General features: G+C 35.4%; 3 protein-coding genes across 4 annotated transcripts in view; 1 reads left to right on the forward strand and 2 right to left on the reverse strand.

Moving 5' to 3' along the window:
* LOC140050022 (pleckstrin homology domain-containing family B member 2-like) overlaps window positions 1-8,114 on the forward strand; it is an 89,773-nt gene extending 81,659 nt beyond the window's left edge. Inside the window, exons 2-7 of one of the 2 annotated variants that reach the window (XM_072095018.1) lie at window positions 170-250; window positions 3,742-3,970; window positions 4,369-4,527; window positions 5,197-5,434; window positions 6,127-6,166; window positions 7,111-7,250. In XM_072095018.1, coding sequence (XP_071951119.1) covers window positions 3,770-3,970; window positions 4,369-4,527; window positions 5,197-5,434; window positions 6,127-6,164 — 636 coding nt within the window. In that variant the 5' untranslated portion in view covers window positions 170-250; window positions 3,742-3,769 and the 3' untranslated portion in view covers window positions 6,165-6,166; window positions 7,111-7,250. Of the gene's footprint in view, window positions 1-169; window positions 251-3,741; window positions 3,971-4,368; window positions 4,528-5,196; window positions 5,435-6,126; window positions 6,167-7,110 lie in introns of both variants that reach the window. The other variant, XM_072095017.1, reaches the window with a different exon arrangement.
* An 802-nt stretch (window positions 8,115-8,916) lies between these two features.
* LOC140050024 (macrophage-expressed gene 1 protein-like) lies at window positions 8,917-13,228 on the reverse strand. Its single transcript, XM_072095020.1, has 3 exons — window positions 13,084-13,228; window positions 12,109-12,245; window positions 8,917-11,871 (listed from the first exon to the last, which is right to left on the reverse strand). The coding sequence occupies exons 1-3, from the start codon at window positions 13,214-13,216 to the stop codon at window positions 9,910-9,912; spliced, it is 2,232 nt and encodes a 743-aa protein (XP_071951121.1). The 5' UTR covers window positions 13,217-13,228; the 3' UTR covers window positions 8,917-9,909.
* A 2,571-nt stretch (window positions 13,229-15,799) lies between these two features.
* LOC140050023 (macrophage-expressed gene 1 protein-like) lies at window positions 15,800-19,532 on the reverse strand. Its single transcript, XM_072095019.1, has 3 exons — window positions 19,345-19,532; window positions 18,251-18,387; window positions 15,800-17,955 (listed from the first exon to the last, which is right to left on the reverse strand). Exons 1-3 carry the CDS (start codon window positions 19,487-19,489, stop codon window positions 15,988-15,990), a joined length of 2,250 nt encoding a protein of 749 aa, XP_071951120.1. The 5' UTR covers window positions 19,490-19,532; the 3' UTR covers window positions 15,800-15,987.
* Window positions 19,533-19,952: the final 420 nt, after the last annotated feature.

The raw sequence follows: 19,952 nt of genomic DNA on the forward strand, positions 1-19,952 counted from the left end.
TGCCAATCCTTATTGTTAGTGTAGGTTTTATCTCCGAATGACATCATGCGTGAAAATTATAAAAAAATTTAATCATAATAAACAAAGTAGTTCCGGTGTGGCCACCAATCAATTTTTTCATAACAAAAATATCATCATCATCACGCGCATTATTATTTTTACTACATCGCATCGACGTGTAGAATTACCAAATATTTTCAGATAATCGGCCTACTCTCTCTTTAATTTGTGGTTGACAAGGTTCAAGAAGGTATCCTCTCTCTAGCTAAACTAATGAAATAATGTGTCAAAAATGAATGATTGATCAACAAATGGAAGCCCAGCCCAGCTAGGCTTAGGCCTAGTGATAGGCCTGCCCTAGAGTAGTAGGCCTAGTCTATAAAATAACATCATATGCTAGCCTAGCTAGTCTTATATAGCTAGTTCCTAGCTAGAGAGAGGGGTAGTCAAGTTAGGACTAGGCCTAGGCTTTGTGTATAGGCCTAATTAGTTATCCGCTTGGTATACCAAGCGGATAACTCCTTGTGATTGTATGAGATCAACAGTTTTTTTCTGTATTATTAGGTTATATGCATGATATGCATATAACCTCTTGATTCTGTCAAAATCTTTATTTATTTATTTATTTATTTATTTATTCTTTCCTTAGCACTATTTTGTCCGTGCATTATCTTGGCATCAGTTTAATCTAGCTAAGTCAAGTTTTCAGAGTATATTCCTCATGGCCAGGAATCGATGTCGTTATATTTTCACGATGCGTAATCAAAAATTACGCGGTCTACGCGCGATTTTACGAAATCACGTTTGTAATCATATCTTCACAAGCATGAATCACAATTAAACAAAATTTGGTACTCATAAATTTCAGGTCATATTTCATCATATGGCAATGAAATTACGTGCGTAGCGCATATAACGCTTGCGTACGCGCGCTTAAAATGTTCAAAATTGTCAAAATTTATTTTCGATGAAATTAGAGTACGTTTCAGGCAATTTTAAGCGTTTAAAAAAATGCCATGAGTGCGCAGATTTTTGCACGCGCACTGCGCGTTAAACGTTAATGCGCACTCTTTTTGCCCGATTTCTGTTTTACAATCTTTCTTTAATAATATCATCATATTTGATTCAGGTTTCAACTCGAAATTGCGTTATACGAGCACGTCAAAAGTGACTGGCTACGCACGTATAAGTTAACAAAATGGTGAAAATATGCTAAATTTTAAAATTAATATATATCGTCAGAATGCAGGGGAACACCTATTTTTTATTTCATTTTCTTGAAGTGTATGTATCATATGTATGATTTATTATCAAATAAAGAGAACAAAAGTTGATTAAGTCATCATTAATTGCATATTAAATTTTAAAAAAATAATTTCGACAATCAAACAAATTATGACATTTTCTTATGCCAAAATAACAAACTTAACATTAACTTTCTTCCTTCAAAAATTCATATATTAAAGTTAAAAGTATGTAGTTTGACAGTGCATCATTTGTATACATTTTAAAGATGTCATCATAGTAAAAAATTATAATTCATTTCGGTATGTAATAATCTATTTGCATCAAAGTGGTTACTGCATAGTAAATACACGGAGGAATTTGTCTACAACTTTTAGTCAGTTGTGTACGGCTCGGTGGTCTGTGCTCGTGTCTATGGCATTCAAGGTACCGAGATCGAGTCTCACCTTGGGAAACGAAATAAGATTTTTTTTTTTATTATCCGTATTGTTTGTTCAAATTTATTTCTTAGTGTATAGATTATACACATGATTTATAATGAAATCTAGATAAAAATTAACTTATGTCTTTATTATTATGTAACAACAAATGTGGTTTATGACATTATACGCATATGGATCTTTGATCGGATTGTGATACCGGCTATGGTGTTCGCGTTAGCAAGGTCCTATCATATATTATAAATAATTAAAGATTCTGAGAAAATCAATCAATCAATATATCTTTTAAAAATCAATTATCTTGATTTAAATCAATGCATATAACCTATAATTCGTCATAGTGACGAATTAAATCTAGTTCTTCTTTCCATCCTTCCTTTTTGTGGATCGCGTTTCTCTAAAATGTGTAAACATAACATTTCTTAACTTTGACAACATATGGGCATTTACGTGAAGTTGTGCACCTCCTATTTTTGAATGACGTCATAGTTGCGCAACGTGACTTACGCGCAATTTTATGAATTTCAATGATTGATCATAGATTAAAAACCAAAAGTCATTTAGTATTGACACTTTGACAAAATTTAAGTCATATCAGGGGCAAACTTTCTACGGATTAAAAATGGCATGTTTCACAAGAAGTTACGCGCGCACGCGCATTTAAAATTTCAAAATGCGCAAAATTAATTTCTAATCAACTTTTTATGCGTTTCTTGTCATTTTGAGCATGTCAAAAATTCCCACGGGCGCGCAATTTTTTACGCACGTGGTGCGCACGTAGCGTTAAAAACATATTTTTTTCTCTTGAATTATATTTTTCAAGCCTTTCCTAGTAATTTTGAAAACAATTTAGACCTTTTCCAATTTAAATAACGCCATACGAACACGTTGAATTAAACATTTCATGCGCGTTTTTTATGAAAAAGCTTAAAAAATCGTCAAAATTTTGTCTTTTTTTAAACAGTCATAGTTTCTAAAGTAAACCGTGAACCGTTTATTTTTATTACAAAATCTAGAAGTTGATGAGTTGTAGATAACGGATCATGCATCGATAAGGCTAAAAAAACATTGTGACGTCATCGTATGGCCACACGAATGTAAAATATAGGATTTTTGTCTCTTTCGTTATTGCTCATCACATTCAATGGAGCGCATCACGCTTATCTGTATTCCTTTTTCTCCTACATTTATATATTGTGTAGGTCAATCAACTTTCTTTAGCATGAGATAAAAATATTTTAATTTTTATGACGTCATCATGCCTAAAAATTTCAATTACGTGGGTCATTAATTTCATCTTTACAGTAAATTTTATTCTGTAATACCTCGTAAGAATAGAATCTGATAATCACGATTAAAACGTTTTCTGGAAGCTATTGGATTGTAGATACGAATTCATGTAAACATTTTGCCAATCGGATGTTGTGACGTCATCATATGGCCAGTTGAATAAAAAAAGTTGTATTTTCATATTTTGCGTAATAGTTCATCACATTTAAAAGGGTGCGCATCTATATTTTACGTATTCAAATTTCTTCTACACGTTAATATGTTGTTCCTAAGATAATTTCCTTCTGAAATTGCTATCTAAGTGTTTCATTTTGATACTGTCGCCATGCTAAAAATTGGAATAAATGGCGGGTCCCGTAATTTCACCTATTCTACACTGTATGTAATATGTATACAGATTATACTGTAGTGTTTGCATGTATATACTATATGACACAAAATTGACAGAATTCAGCACTAACAGCATATCATATTCTTCAGTTCTTGTCATAATGCCATAATCTTTATCTGTGTGCAATATTCCAACGTATGACGTGCACGTGGCGTTTGCCGTGGTGCGGATAACTAACTCGTCAAAGTGACGAGTTTCATGTCTAGTTAGAAGTTAGATAGGTGTGGGAATTTTCTGCCGTGAGTGATCATGAACTGAAATTATACATATCCGTCCTTTCGGATGGGACATTTTTAAGTCGTTTATCCAGTGTATATGAAATGACATATTTACACAGTTTTCATCTTTTCATTTTTTATATTTATTTCTTTCTAGCCTAGGCCTAGTGAAGTTTTGAGCAGTCATGGCAACAAGTGCAGAAGCTGCCCACCTGCATGGCATCATGAAGTCCGGATGGATGCAGAGACAAAGTGAGTTTCTTAGAAGATGGAAGCGTCAATACTGTGTCTTGTATGCTGATGGAGGATTCTCGTATTTTACAGACGAATCACGCAATGACTCGCAAGGTGTAATCAATTTACCAACTCGGTGTTCGGCAATAAATGTAAGTACAGTATAATCATAATAATTATTTTTTAAATCAAATAAGATAAGATAAGATGAATTTACAAAAACAACAACATCACAGAAACAAACTAATATAATTGAATTTCATTGAATGCTATATTCGTTATACAGTGTAATAAATAATAAAAATGTAATCAACATTATTATATTTTTTTTTGTCTGTAAGGATAAAGTTAAAAGGTAAAAAAGGTAAAGGTATATCCTCAAGCTTAAAACTGGAAACTGAGGATTAGACTATCTGCAGACCAACAGAGCAGCCATCAGTGCAGCGCAGCACACACAGAGACAATCTCCTACTCATATTAAATATAAGTTCTTTAACGTGCGCTGTATGTACACAAATAATTTATTTTGGATCTTGTTTTTTGTTATCAGACAGGACATGAGGTGCGTGATGTCGAACCGCCAGCAGACAAAACCAATAGCTGCCTAATACAACTTAAGACGACAACTGGTAGCGTTGAATTCTGTGCAGATACCCCAGATGATGCCCAAGCCTGGAGAAGCTCGCTCATGGAAGCTAAACTAGCCAATGTAAGAGATGGCTTGCTCTATGTAATATGTAGACAATATCTCCATTTACTCCTCTTTTTATTAACTGCAGTGTTGGTCTTTACCATCCATTCTCAATGTGTATCAGCCACTACCCATAACTCATTAGCATCTACCCATAATGCATTAATATCTACTCATAACACTACACACCCAACAGGGGTGGATCCAGGATTTGTTTATGGGGGAATGCTAATACTAAACAGATATTAATAGTCGGTCAAAATAGATATCAAAAGTAGTTTCATTTTTGTTGTCAAAAGTGGTGAGCACGCTACACAATAGCTACCCCTTGGATATACCCCTGCCCAAGCTTCATAACCGAGTATATTGATTGAAATTGAAATATATATTTATACTGAGTAACCTCTTCAGTCAAAGACTGGTCTCCCAGAGGGCCCAGTACTAATACACCAGGGTAACCCCCTACTCATCTCGAAAGATGTACTAGGTTCTTTAAAGTGCACAAGAGCTAGATGTGTACACTGGACCTACAGTTTATAGTCCTTATCCGAGAAGACTCGTTCTACCACCAGAACAATGGAGTGAGTGAGCCTTGAACCCCTGCCGATGTTATGGCTACGTAATTACGGTTCCACTGTCTTAACCGCTCGGCCACTCACTAACTTATTTCTATTTTATTTTCTATAGACACGCCAAGGCGTATCACAGACAGTTCCTCAACTCAACCCTTACAATACTTACGCACCATATGGAGCTCCGCCTCCATATTCAGCACAATGCCCGAGAAGAGGTGGTCGCGTTGTCCAAACCACTACTACCTATCCAGATGGTACGCAAGTTGTCAACGTGAATGGATATCCAAGGCAAACACGCATGTACTCCTACCCAGGACAAACGTACTATACCACATACCAGGATCCAACGAGTAATTTATATTCACATTTTTTATGCTTCTTGTACAGTCGATGATTATTCATATATGATAGTATATTGGTGCTTTTATTGGCCAATTTCTCTCTTGTGTAAAGCTTTGTTCCCACTAGCGACGCAACACAAGGACGTAAGTGAATTGACCAATCACAAGCGATGGATTATCCGAACTGTCGCTTGTCATTGGTTAACACGCTTGCGTTGCGTTTACATCCTTGCAATACGTTCTAGTGGGAACCAAGCTTCAGAGAAAGCACCCAAATAATATTAAACATGCTGTAGGTGTGCTGTTTGTATTTTGGTGTGTAGAAGTTTACCAAATTTAAGTGTGTTGTAAATCACACTCCTCGAGGGCAGTTTAGGAGTGTGTTAGGTGAGTGATCGCACTCGCTCACCTCCAAACAAAAGGCCTGCTCTGGGTTACCCTGCTGCAAATGAAGCAATTTCCAAAATAAATTTAATTCTCTAAATATATCGTAGTCAGACAAAAGTAATTATTTTACAATTTTCTTTCACTTTGGCATGGCGCATTTTTGTTTATTTATTAATACTGTACATGCATTAACTTTAACGATTGTCTTTGTAGTGCAATAGTATATTTATATCACAGTTTTTTATTATAAATGTAGGAAGAATGTGTAGTTTTATAATTTTTAAGGGAATTAACTATATACTCTCTCCTCACAGTGCATGGCGTGACTCGCAATTACCACTATTATTACTAACAGTGAGTTATAGTTTCTGCTCTACTCATTGTAGGTCTATTTCATTCATTCGAGTACTACAGTACTATCAGTCTAAATCGGTTCCATTTCTCAGTCTAAAGTATACTAGGCATTCCGCCAGCTTTAACTGGAGTTTTTTTTATTACATACAGTCTCAACACCCATTGACATTTACCCGAAACGTATTAGCATCTACCTATAACGCATTAGCTTCTACGCATTAGCGTCTACCCATAACGCATTAGCATCCACCCACAAACGCATTATCATCTACCCATAATCAACCCATAGCGTTTTGAAATCTACCTATAAACGCATTAGCATCTACCATAGCGCATTCAAAATCTACCCATAATGTATTGGCACCAACAACCCATAACGTATTACCATCCACCCATAAACGCATTAGCATCTACCATAGCGCATTAAAAATCTACCCATAACGTATTACCATCCACCCATAAACGCATTAGCATCTACCCATAAACGCATTAGCATCTACCTATAAAAGCATTAGCATCAACCCATAATGTATTGCCATCTTCCTATAACGTATTGACATCTACCTTCAGTATAACGCATCTTTTGTAGTACCATACATTTTTGCTTTAAATTCTTACCCGATTCAAAATGTGTTCTATTTATTTATTTTATACAGTCGATAATCACTAGTGGTCACTATTTTCAGGATGATTGGTGTTATGCATGGGATGAATTAATACAAATTATCATGTTAAACTGCTATTTTTAACACACATTTTATAAACATTTATTTAAAAGTAGGTGATAGTTTTCTTTTCATTTCCGAATTGGCATACGTTAGACAGCTTCTTATTTCACCCACCCCATTCATTCACAAGCAGTAACAAGTGAACAATTTAATATAAATATCAATCAGCTTTTACACCAGCACAAAATTGACAACTCACTTCTTTTCTTTTAACAGTGGTGACGCGTCCAGATGGCACGAACACGACAATCATATATGAACAAGACCGACGCAATAATGGAGATGCTGCTCTTGGCTTCGCTGCGGGTGCGACGGTTGGAGCTTTGATGTTTTCACCGCTTTTATTTTGGTAGAACTGGTTGATTCTTTATAAATATGCCGAATTATTTTTATATTTTGAATTTGTATGCTTAATCTTTAATGATATGTATTACTTAAAAAGAGAATTTAAATGCTTTCATCTTTTATTTACTCTCGTGGTGTGTGGTTTTGTTGATCATAGCTTGCAGAAAGGTTGGTAAACTAATCCTTGAAATTATATGATAAACAATAACAATGGTTAGCTTTACTGATACAGATGTACATTCGCGAATTTCTATTCATTTAGCAAGACCAGTAGGATTGTGAGAAAAGGTTCCAAAGATAATGTCATAATTTATTTCCAATGCTAAAATCATTCCAATATTTAGGCCTATTATGTTATAGCTGTAATTCATTAATAAGCTACTTATTAAATAAGAGTAAAATCTGCAACATTTTTGCTGAAGCGGGAAATGGGACCACTGGAAATTTATACTATTAATTTCATGTTAATTAAATGTTTTAAACCAGAGGGCAGCTAATAAATTTGATATATGACGATATAAAACAAACTCCGACGAAATTAATCAAATTCAGTCTATCATGACAGATGTATTATAGGTTATTACACCACTAACTAGGCCTATATGATATAAAAAGCATATTTTAAATAAGTAGATGTAAGTAGTGAATTTGTAAAGTGCACTTAAGCTCTGTCTACACTATCAGACTCCATACTTATATGGGCACATCACATTTTTTGGTCACATTAAGTTTGATAGTGTAGACGAGCTTCAGCGTAAAAAAAACAATTTATGCACTTTACGGTAGCCTCTAAAGCTTGGTTCCCACTAGAACGTAACGCAAGGACGTAAACGCAACGCAAGCGTTTTAACCAATGACAAACGAAGTTATAGACAGTTAAGCTTTGGTTCCCACTAGGACGTAACGCAAGGACGTAGACGCAACGCAAGTGAATTGACCAATCACAAGCGATGGCTTATTCGCGTGTGATTGCTAACTGTCCATAACTTCGCTTGTCATTGGTTAAAACGCTTGCGTTGCGTTTACGTCCTTGCGTTACGTTCTAGTGGGAACCAAGCTTTAGCAATCACAAGCGAATAAGCCATCGCTTGTGATTGGTCAATTCACTTGCGTTTCGTTACGTCCTTGTGTTGCGTCGCTAGTGGGAACCACGCTTAACCAAATGTTGGTCGGCATTTTGTCATTACGTCGGAGCAATATCCCATTTACCAGTGTCGCCAGCTTAAATCAAAAGTATAGCAATTGTATTGGTATAATAATTAATTGGATTATCATTAGAATTATTGCAGGATAAGTGTAAAGAAAATTAATTATTACAGATAGTACGATCAATTATGAATGTGGGGGCTTGTTTTATTTATGTTTGATGTAAAATTATATAAATAATAAGTATTAATTTGTAAAGGTGTACATGGTGTTTGTTATCATTCATTGTCGGATAAAGGATAATACATACATGAGTAAAATACACGCTTAAAATCGAGGGCGAAGATGCAATTAATAATAAATATAGTATTAAACAAATATAACGTCACAATAATGTAGTCACTTGAGTCTTTTATTCTAGTAGGCCTATACAAGTAAAATACGTCAAAAACAGAGACATAAACACAGTCAAGTCAAAAGTAACATTTATTTATCTTTTAAATTAATCATAATAATAATGAAGTAGAGTAACTGAGAGGGGAAATATTTTTTTTTAAAAGCAAAGCTTTGAGAGGCAGCCCATAAAACTGAAAAATAAAAACAGGACAGCACGGAAACCAGATTTATAATTTCAGAGTACCGAAAGATTAAAATATAAAGAAATATTTCTTACAAAAACGCCACCGACAAAAGTACTCACTAATCAAACAATTCTTCATTCACCAAAAATATTTACCATAAAGGATGGGTTGTTATGTTATTAATATTCTTACGATCATAGAAAGAAGAGGGGGTGGGTTAGGTTGTAATGATGACGATACGTTGACGAAAGTTGGGGTAGGGAACTAGATCACAGAAAGCGGTGACGGTGATAGTAAATACAATATTGGTTATTCACAAACAATATTGAGATGGCCACTGTTTTTTTAATTTGTTTCTTAAAGAACATGAAAAAATGAAAAAAGATTAATAAAATCAGACTTTGAATAGGCCATTCTGTAGTTTTAACAAACTCAATCACTTCTATAGAAAAAAACTCTTGAAAAAAAATATTTTTACTCATAAAATGACAAAATACACGGTTACATTCAACCAAAAATCCATTTGCTAGCAGCCAATTTAACTATTTTTGCTTTAAATTCTAGTTTTCTTCAGGTAGGCCTAAATGCATTTTGTTATCCAATTTTTGGTCAAAGTGGTGACTATTGTGTGACATTAAAATGGCATATTGAACAAAAAAATTGTTAAAAAATGTGTTCAGGAGGACAATACATCTTTAATCGTACTGCATTTCAATTAGTGAAGTTTTAAAGTTTAACAAATATTGAGATACAAAGTCAAGGGAAGTGAGGTAGATTTTAACAGAGGTGAAATCAAAAGGCAAATTACTAAATAAATCACAATGCTTGGATCTCTCAATGGAGATACAAAGAAAAAAAGCAAAAAGTTAAATTAAAACGATAAAATAAAACAACCAGATATAAAACATAACATTATTGTTTCTACGTTATGTAAACACACAGTTTAACTCATTGTCGAAACAATTGGAGCAGATTCGATCGACTGATCCCCGTAATCGGCATTTGTTCGATTTGTCTGGTCATTTTGACCATTACGTCCCCTCTTACGTTTACTATAGCTATAGGCTAACATTATAAACATTGCCATCACTAACCCTACTATTGCTCCTGCAATCCCAACTAGGCCTACCATAGATCTATTGTTTTGGTCTATACTACTTGGACCTGTTGCTTGTTGTGTGAGAGCTTTCTTTATAGGAGCAGGTGTTCCAGGTAGAACTGCATTCGGATCCTCGTCCTCCATCAATCTCCAATGTGACGTTGTCGTGTTTTTCAGCCAGACATCTGAATTTGTTGCAACTATGTACCAAGTCTTGGTTGTATTAGGATTACGGCTTGGCTTCCGATTAAAAGGAGGACGATTTATTTTTGGAAGGCCAGAAATGGAATTTGCCTTGATACAGAAGTCAATACGACAATCATTATCAATGGCAGCGAGATGTTGACTGTAACCCGAAGGACACTTCTGGGGCCAGCTTGCAGGACCTCCCTCTTTGAGGAACATAGCTAGGTTATTTACTGGTTCTTTGCTTATGCTATCAGATGCATATGTTGTTTTGCCTTCTAAGCTCAATGGATTTCCCGCAGAACAACTAAAGAAACCGGCAAATGGAACAGAGTACCTGTAGCCTAGTTCGTAGTCACCGTTTACACACACAAACAGGTCAGAACCCATTCTCAATGGATAGAATGTGTTTGGACATGCATGGATTTCTGTTAATAGATTTGGCATAGTAGATGTATAAACACCGCCAAATAAGTATCCAGTATCAGCTGAAACGGGTCCAGTCGGGAAACACCAGAATGTTTTGTAAACGGCCGTGCTGGAGAGGTAAAACGTACCGCAGGAAGTGTGACAGAAAACTCCGAGGCTGCAGTATTTATGGCACTTTCGTTTGGACGTAGTGTGATATTCTTCACCAGTGTGTAATAGAACTGCTTTGTAGTTACCCGGACATGTAATGGCACCTGTCAGAGGGTTTTTCAGCGAAAGACTAGGACATATATCTCCAGCGTCGTATCCTGGCTTCATCTCACACGTCTGATAGACACCACCAAATGTGTAATTGTTGTAAGGTGCATTGCACGACCCGTCGTCTGTATTGGCCCTGAAGTTAAAGTTTTCTGAATCCATATCTATACAGCCCTTGTGAGTGTTGACATCATAATAACGTTTTATTTCTTTATAGATTAAGTTAGAGACATTTGTCAAAGTTGGTTCAGGAATGTTTGGTAGTGTCTCTGGCGTAACCACATAGTGCAAAGGATCACCATACTTGTTAATAGCAACAAGGTTGTTTGGTAGGCCGTCCTGCCATTCGTTTATTGTCTGGTTGACTCTAAAAGGATCACCGCCATATGTTTCTAATTTTGAATCAGTTCGGTTTGTGCGGTAATATTCATTCATGGTTTGACTAGAAGAGCTTGAGAATCCGCCACCAGCAGAGAATTCCCAAAACCAGGCACTGGCAGCAGCTTTCACAGTATGTTTTTCTGGAGAAAAGTTATTGACAAATGTGTTTTTAATCTGATCTAGCTGAAGATACACTCCACCAACATCCACCACCGTCACCACGTGCGTTCCATAGTCCCTTATCAGCTGCTGTGTAAGATATCTTGCTATTCGCGTATCATTATTCTGGAAGTTGGCGCAGATATCCATAACACGTGACTTGAATGTGGGATGTAAAATCGGATTGTCGGTGCGTGCTTTATACAGATGATGACGTACTTGAACGCGCGTGGTTGAGGATTGATCATACACTTGCTGGGTCTTTACGAATTCTTTTTCGTCAGAAAAACTTCCGCTAATAATACCAAATAGAGACGCGCCAGCGTTTATGGAGTTACTCGTTGTACTGGTATAGTTATACCAGTGTTCGTACAATTCAGAGAAGACCTCTGCCTAAAGATAAAACATTTACTATACTTTAATTAAATGAATATAATGTAGGCCTATTAACATTTTAGGTCTTATGAAAGCCCCATGTATATAATTTGACTGCAGTTCTGTAGACTTATTTACAGAATGTAATCCAACCATTCGTATCCATTAACTTCCCCGGTCTTTGCCATCCTTGCGTATTTATGATTGAACAATTTCAAGAAGTATAATGTTTATAAATATAATGTTTTTACTAACTTTACTGTGTTTAATTGGTATAATAGTGACGTCATCTGGAACTATGTATTTTCTGTCGTTTGTCGTCCGGCATTTTTCGTAAGAATTCAAAACCACCTGACCCATATCTTCGTTACGTAGATTATCGAATCCAGTACCTGAAAAGAACAAAATGAAACTGAACATATAATAGACAAGAAAAAGCTATGCGAGGCATACAGTTACTTTTTGTTAGGAGTAGACACAGGACAGATCCAATAGAAAAAGTAATAAAAACAAAGATTTCAGGATAACGATTTGCAGTAAGTGATATAGGTTTTAATGCCTTTTTAGCACATCTGTTAGGCCTATGCGAACTGTGCATTATAGTGGGATCGAGTCAATGACAAGACAAACAAAGTAGATGCAAGTACAGTATTGAATTAATTTTTTGTATTTAAAGTATTAAGAAATCAGTGATATAGTAGTATTAATATGCGGTACGGTATCGATATTATGTAATCATGAAAGTTTGATCATGGAGCTATAAAATTAGATAGCTCCATGGTTTGATTTAATAGAAGCCACGATCATACGGCTGCTCATTGATCTCCCTTGGAGCCAATGTACGACACTTCAATTTAGCATATCACATTAACAATATCTACAAGTCTGACACTCGTAGATTGGTTTTCGGTAGTGATTGATAATGAAATGTGTATATTGTACTAACTTTCCAAAGATTGGAATAAACATAGGCAAGTCTTCTACTTTAACAAATATTGTAAGTTGAGATAGTTGTATATCCGAATGCCTTAATAGTTTATATATATATAACAAAATTGCCTATTATTATGTGGACTTGGTTTGGTTGCTTCTGTTTCACATTCAACGATTAAAGCATGAAAAATGATGATGCAACATCGAATATCTATTTTACAATAATAACTCGAAATACAGATAACAATGGACAATAAACTAAACTACAGCTATATATAACATTGGTAACGTACTTACCGGGTAATGTTTCAAAATAGTCCAGATCAGTTTTACATGTGTTTCCATCAATGACAACTTCGGCACCAATAACTACTGTAGTCATCAAATGTACATACAACAAAAGTACACAGTTCAACTTAGATTTATCCATTTTATGTCTGAAGTATGGTGATGCCAGAAAAAGAATGACGACAAACCAAACGCGAGAAACAGATATCTATATAGGCGTTGATAGATCAATATTCTTTATTGATGTCGAAAAAAAAGCAAAATTTGGAATTTCCACTCTGACGTTACCAACTAGAAAATGGTGTGTCACAATTGAGAAAGAACAAACCACTAAACTGTTTATGGAAGCCAATTAAATAAAAATCTTAAAAATAATCTAACATGCACTGTTGTTTCCTCTTTTAAATAAATAACGAATTTATGATGCATTTTTGTTTGATGTGTGACATCTATAACCTTTCGAAGATGTTTGTGTACAACCCATATATTTTTGTAAATACAATGCTTTGATTTTGCTGCTTTTTGTAATGATTTTTATACCGAAATAAATTGAATACAAATTGCTCATATAGAAACAAAAGATTATCATTATTATTATGGTCTATGTTACTCCATTATATAATGTCAGTTCTTTTTCAATCGTCCTCCTCTTGTTCTATTTTTCTCTTCTTGCTTTGTACTTGTTCTTTCTTGTCTTTCTCTATTTCCCACTTTCCTCTATCTTCGCAAAGGTTACAGTAGGTGAAATAATAATACGCCTGCGCACTAATAATCAACGCTTTCGATAAAAAAAAAAAAAAAACAGGCTTTAGTATAAACTGAGACAACAACAATATATGTTGTTTCAGTTTTGAATGTTGTAAATAATTATATAAGCCTTTGAATTGTGTTTCAGCTGGCGTGCATGCACTCTCACGTTACATACCATAAATCGATATGTGGTTGGAATATAAATATCACAACAAAGGGCATAAGTGATACATTTGGCAGCCCTGATGATACTTTATTATGCAAATTACAAAGCTACCAAGTAAAGGCGATTTTCCAGGAGAGATTACATTCCTTTCTCACCACAACTACTGGTAAAAAATACAGTTTACGCGTATACAAACAAAATGTAGTAGGCCTATTGATTGTATTGATTTCTGTTATTTCCTTTTTCCCTCCTTTACTTCTTTTTGGTTCTCTATTTCGTAATTCTTCATACATTCCTTCTTTGCACTGAGATTCTATTTTTGCCTTTTTCTTTTTTTTTCTTCTCTCGTTTTGTTTATTTTTAAAAACCCTTATTTTGATTTAATGTTCGGAACTCGTGATACATTCACAGGCCTATTATGTATATCAATAGAACTTACTTCCAGGATGGGTTAAAGATACACATCGCTTGTAATTACGTCACTCGCTTGCGTTACGTCACGTCCTTGCGTTGCGTCTCTAGTGGAAATTCAAAGCTTTTACCAGAATATCACACTGTAAAGCCCGCATTAAAAGAACTGATCTAAAACGTAACATAGTTTTTTTTTCGGCCACCGAATCGAATCCGGGCTCAGTGTGAACGTGGATTAAGGTTGGGTAATACTGTAGTGAGTAAATATACCGTACACACTTAAAACTAATGGAACGATACAGTAAGTTGATAATACATATAGTATTACAAAATAACGTCACAGTATCAAACATGGAATCTTTTTAGTAGTATATACTACTTTTCAGCCTTTTGGCTGCGGTTGTATTTTTGATTTCTTTTTTTTTGTGAATAAATATACCTGAATATAAAATATCGACAAAAGCTTACAGTGTGGACTGAAAACGAATATTTATACATATTTAAACGGTCGTGATTGGCATTCTTTTGTATAACATCAACACATCAATGTAAAAATGCAAATTATTTACCTTGTGTATCTGCTGTGACCTGTCTATGTGTAAAGGTGGTCGCTTGTATACCGTGCCTTCACATTCAAATTTGTACATTCGTAGAACCAAAAACATTATTATTCTTGCCACTATAAACGTCTGTTAAACTTTTCCACTGCTGACATGAACTGTAGCGGAATATAAATTAACTCCAGCAACGCTGCACAAACGGAATGTACTCAAATATTGACCACCTTTATTCATATTAGTTGGGCATACGTCACAAGAATACGGGGATAATGCAAGTGCGGGAGAATAAAAATAAGTTAAGCCTGTTTTCTTGTCGACGTTATTCGACGCTATCGTTAACAATAATCGACGATCTTCTACGTAAACATTGAAATGTTAACGATTTACAGGAAAAGTTACTCGCTATCGCTATCATTTCAACTTGATCGTTTTCAAACGATCGTCGTTGAACTGTTAAGCGTGGTTCCCACTAGCGACGCAACACAAGGACGTAACGCAACGCAAGTGAATTGACTAATCACAAGCGATGGCTTATTCGCTTGTGATTGCTAACTGTCTATAACTTCGCTTGTCATTGGTTAAAACGCTTGCGTTGCGTTTACGTCCTTGCGTTACGTTCTAGTGGGAACCAAGCTTTAACGATCAACGACGCTAGCGTCAAATAACGTCGACAGGAAAACAGGCTTTATGATGATGACGATAATCATAACCTACTCATTTCCTGGAACATCGATGGCCTCGATAGTGCTAGTACATATGAAGCAAGAACGCACGTATATAAACGTTAAAACACTATTCAATATTATTTATGAACACAAAATTGACAGATAACTTTTATTTCATGTTTTCATTTATTGTAATAGATTATGAGCTACTGACATTTCGATTATCAGGGGAGAAGACTCTAAAATATAAAAACTTTAAAAAAATTAATTATACATAGGTATTACTACAGTATATCAACAGCTTTTTAATGTTAAATTGGCTCTGCCAAATCATATTTCTACGTTATGTAAACAACAAAGTTTAACTCATAGTAGTTATCGGAACAATGGGTGCAGTTTCGTTAGGCTGATCCCCATGTAGGGTATTGTAGTTATTTGGTCGATTCTCCTGCTGGTAATTTTGACCATTAAATCCTCTCCTACGTTTACGAATTGTAGAAGCTACAAGCATTGCAATCACCACAAAGGCAATTACTGCTATGGTAACCCCGACTATCATAGATACATTGCTTTTATTACTGGAATCTGTGTTTGTTTTAGCTTTGTCTGTTGGCACTGGCGATCCAGGTAGACGAAATGAATCCGGATCGTCGTAAACCATCAATTTCCATTGCATGGTAGTCATGTTTTTCACCCAGACATTTGATTGTGTTCCAACTACGTACCAAGTCTCGGTTGTATTGGGATTACGGTTTGGCTTTCGAGTGTAAGGAGGACGATTTATTTTTGGAAGACCGAGGCCTGAGAGGGCATTTGCCTTGACACAGAAGTCAATACGACAATCATTATCAATGGCAGCGAGATGTTGACTGTAGCCCGACGGACACCTCTGGGGCCAGCTTGAAGGACCTCCCTCTTTGAGGAACATAGCTAAGTTATTGACTGGTTCTTTGCTTATGCTATCGGATGCATACGTGGTTTTTCCGTCTAAACTTAATGGATTTCCCGCAGAACAACTAAAGAAGCCGGCAAATGGAACAGAGTACCTGTAGCCTAGTTCGTAGTCATCGTTGACACACACAAAAAGGTCAGAACCCATTCTCAATGGATAGAATGTGTTTGGACATGCCTGGGTTTCTGTTAAAGGATTTGGCATAGTAGACGTATAAACACCGCCGAATAAGTAGCCAGTATCAGCTGGAACGGGTCCAGTAGCTACACACCAGAATGTATTGTAAAAGGCCGTGCTGGAGAGGTAAATCGTACCGCAGGAGGTGTGACAGAAAATGAATAAGATGCAGTGTCTGTGGCACTCTTGTCTGGACGCAGTGTGATGTTCTTCACCAGCGTTTAATTGAACCGCTTCATAACCACTTTGACAGGTATAGTCACCTGTCAGAGGGTTCTTCTGCGAAAGACCAGGACACATATCTCCAGCGTTGGACCCTGGCTTCATCTCACACGTTTGGTAAACACCACCAAATGTGTAATTGTTGTAAGGTGCAATGCACGACCCGTCGTCTGTATTGGCCCTGAAGTTAAAGTTTTCTGAATCCATATCTATACAGCCCTTGTGAGTGTTGACATCATAGTAACGTTTGATTTCTTTATATATTAACTTGGAGACATGCGTCACAGTTGGTCCAGGGATATCTGGTAGTGTCTCAGGCGTAACCACATAATTCAAAGGATCACCATATTTGTTAATAGCAACAAGGTTGTTTGGTAGGCCGTCCTGCCATTCGTTTATTGTCTGGTTGACTCTATAAGGATCTCCACCGTGTGTTTCGAATTTCGAATCAGTTCGGTTTGTGCGGTAATATTCATTCATGGTTTGACTAGAAGAGCTTGAGAATCCGCCACCAGCTGAGATTTCCCAAAACGAGAAGCTAGCAGCAGCTCTCACAGTGTGTTTGTTTAAATAAAAGTTATTAACAAATGTGTTTTTAATCTGATCTAGCTGAAGATACACTCCACCAACATCCACCACCGTCACCACGTGCGTTCCATAGTCCCTTATCAGCTTCTGTGTAAGATATCTTGCCATTCGCGTATCATTATTCTGGAAGTTGGCGCAGATATCCATAACACGTGACTTGAATGTAGGATGTAAAATCGGATTGTCGGTGCGTGCTTTATACAGATGATGACGTACTTGAACGCGCGTTGTTGAGGATTGATCATACACTTGCTGGGTCTTTACGAATTCGTTTTCATCAGAAAAACTTCCGCTAATAATACCAAATAGAGACGCGCCAGCGTTTATGGAGTTACTCGTTGTACTGGTATAGTTATACCAGTGTTCGTACAATTCAGAGAAGACCTCTGCCTAAAGATAAAACATTAATATAATAATGATATAATTTGCTTGCAATTGGTGAAATGTTCTATAGAATTATCAGATCCTTAAGACCTATACTGTATATTGGTAATTCTATAGTTTGTCCTTTTTATTGGAACATGAACTACTTATTTCCACAATTTTATTATATTAAGCTATGTCATTTTAAAATTTATCTTATTTTAGCATTGAATAATGTGTTAATTTAAGTTTATTTTGAATGAATTGGCAAAGAGTGTATATTTATTAACAATTTCAAGAAATATAATTATTTTTTACTAACTTTACTGTGTTTGATTGGTATGATAGTGACGTCATCTGGTACTATGTATTTTCTGTCGTTTGTCGTTCGGCATTTTTCGTAAGAATTCAAAACAACCTGACCCATATCTTCGTTACGTAAATTATCGAATCCAGTACCTGAAAAAGACACGTACTGCACTTAGGCTAGGAAAAATATGTATAGGCAAATACTTATTATTTTTAGGGGTTTATACGAGATAGAGTGATGGCCTACTGATGGATAAAATAATTTTGGAAAAGAAGAACAACAAATTTAAGGATGAATTCCCAAAGAAAAATTACACAAGAAATATCGCTCCGCAGCTGTATCTAAATCAGCTAAGTCTGTTTTGGGAACTGTGCATTATAGTGCAAATGATAAGTATCGTTTCCTCTGACATTTCCCTTAATTGTTTCAACAATATAGACCTATAAAAAGTTTATTAAAGTAAACACAAGTATTTTCTTTCTGTTCTGTACACCTTGTTACGTCACATGTCAATTTCAGTTTATTGCCACAAAGGGTCAGACGGAAGAAATCGGCGATGTTAGAGGTATTAATTAGGGAAGCGATAGAAAGTCGATTTCTTAATAATGTTAGGCTTAAAGTATTAGCGTAGTAGATGTCAGGCGGCAATGTTTCTACCCTGGAGCATCAACAAATCAAAATATTCCGATAACAATATTTACAACGTAGGCCTAGATTGGTTGTCGGGATTGATTGTTAATTAAATTAGGTAATACCCACTGAAATAGTAAACATTTTATCCGATGGTAGACATATTCTTCTCTTTAACTAATATTTTAAAGATGTATTGTCCCTTGAAACACAAACAAATGAAAGTCAAAATATTCTAAATCTAAATTGACCATATCAAAGTAATATTAAAGTTATTCCATATAAGCACGTTTTATTTTATTCCTATCCGCCGTGTAATTGACGAGATTCACGCTGTTAGTTGTATAAACAATAGTTGGTTATTTCCTTCGAGATTCAACGAACCATGAGAAATGGAACAATTGCAAGCTAGTGATTATAATTAGTACTTTAGAGATGTCCGTACTCTATACTAATTAATAACATTGTTAACTTACCAGGTAATGTTTCAAAATAGTCCAGATCAGTTTTGCATGTGTTTCCATCAATTGCACCAACTTCAGCACCAATAACTACTGTAGTCATTAGAAATACATAAAACAAAAGAGCTGTACAGACATTGACAAACTTCGACTTATCCATTTTAAGTCTCAAGTTGTGGTGCGATGTGATGAAGAATGTCGACTGACGAAATGTGAAATAACTTTCTATATATACTATTATTTTTCAGATCAACATCCGTGTTGTGAAGTCGCAAATAACAAATTGGGAATTTCCACTCAACCATTTATAAAAATGGTAATTCAACTGAGCAAGCGCAAAACCACCAACTTAAATTTACGGAAGTAAATTAAATTAAATGTAAAGTCTTTTTCAAATCATTTCCTTGACATAGAAGATGGAAAAGATACGAAATCTCAAATAGAAACAAAATATAGTAAATTAGTTAGTAGTTACTATGATCTATTGTTTCCATTATCTATTAATATATCTTCATTTTTTCTTTCCCCATTTTGAAATGGTTTCAATTCTCTACATTTTCATATCTTCCTTTTTTTTGTCTTCCTCTTCTTTGTTTCTCTCTCCCTCTTTTTTGTTCTCCTAT

The sequence above is a fragment of the Antedon mediterranea genome, chromosome 5 (assembly GCF_964355755.1).
Source record: "Antedon mediterranea chromosome 5, ecAntMedi1.1, whole genome shotgun sequence".
NCBI classification, from domain to species: domain Eukaryota; kingdom Metazoa; phylum Echinodermata; class Crinoidea; order Comatulida; family Antedonidae; genus Antedon; species Antedon mediterranea.

Coding starts and splice junctions, on each gene's coding strand:
- LOC140050024 (XM_072095020.1), bottom strand. CDS start 13,216: ATGGATAAATCTAAGTTGAACTGTGTACTTTTGTTGTATGTACATTTG. Junction 12,246..13,083: donor CTATTTTGAAACATTACCCG/GTAAGTACGTTA, acceptor TGTTCTTTTCAG/GTACTGGATTCGATAATCTA. Junction 11,872..12,108: donor TACCAATTAAACACAGTAAA/GTTAGTAAAAAC, acceptor TTTTATCTTTAG/GCAGAGGTCTTCTCTGAATT.
- LOC140050023 (XM_072095019.1), bottom strand. CDS start 19,489: ATGGATAAGTCGAAGTTTGTCAATGTCTGTACAGCTCTTTTGTTTTAT. Junction 18,388..19,344: donor CTATTTTGAAACATTACCTG/GTAAGTTAACAA, acceptor TGTCTTTTTCAG/GTACTGGATTCGATAATTTA. Junction 17,956..18,250: donor TACCAATCAAACACAGTAAA/GTTAGTAAAAAA, acceptor TTTTATCTTTAG/GCAGAGGTCTTCTCTGAATT.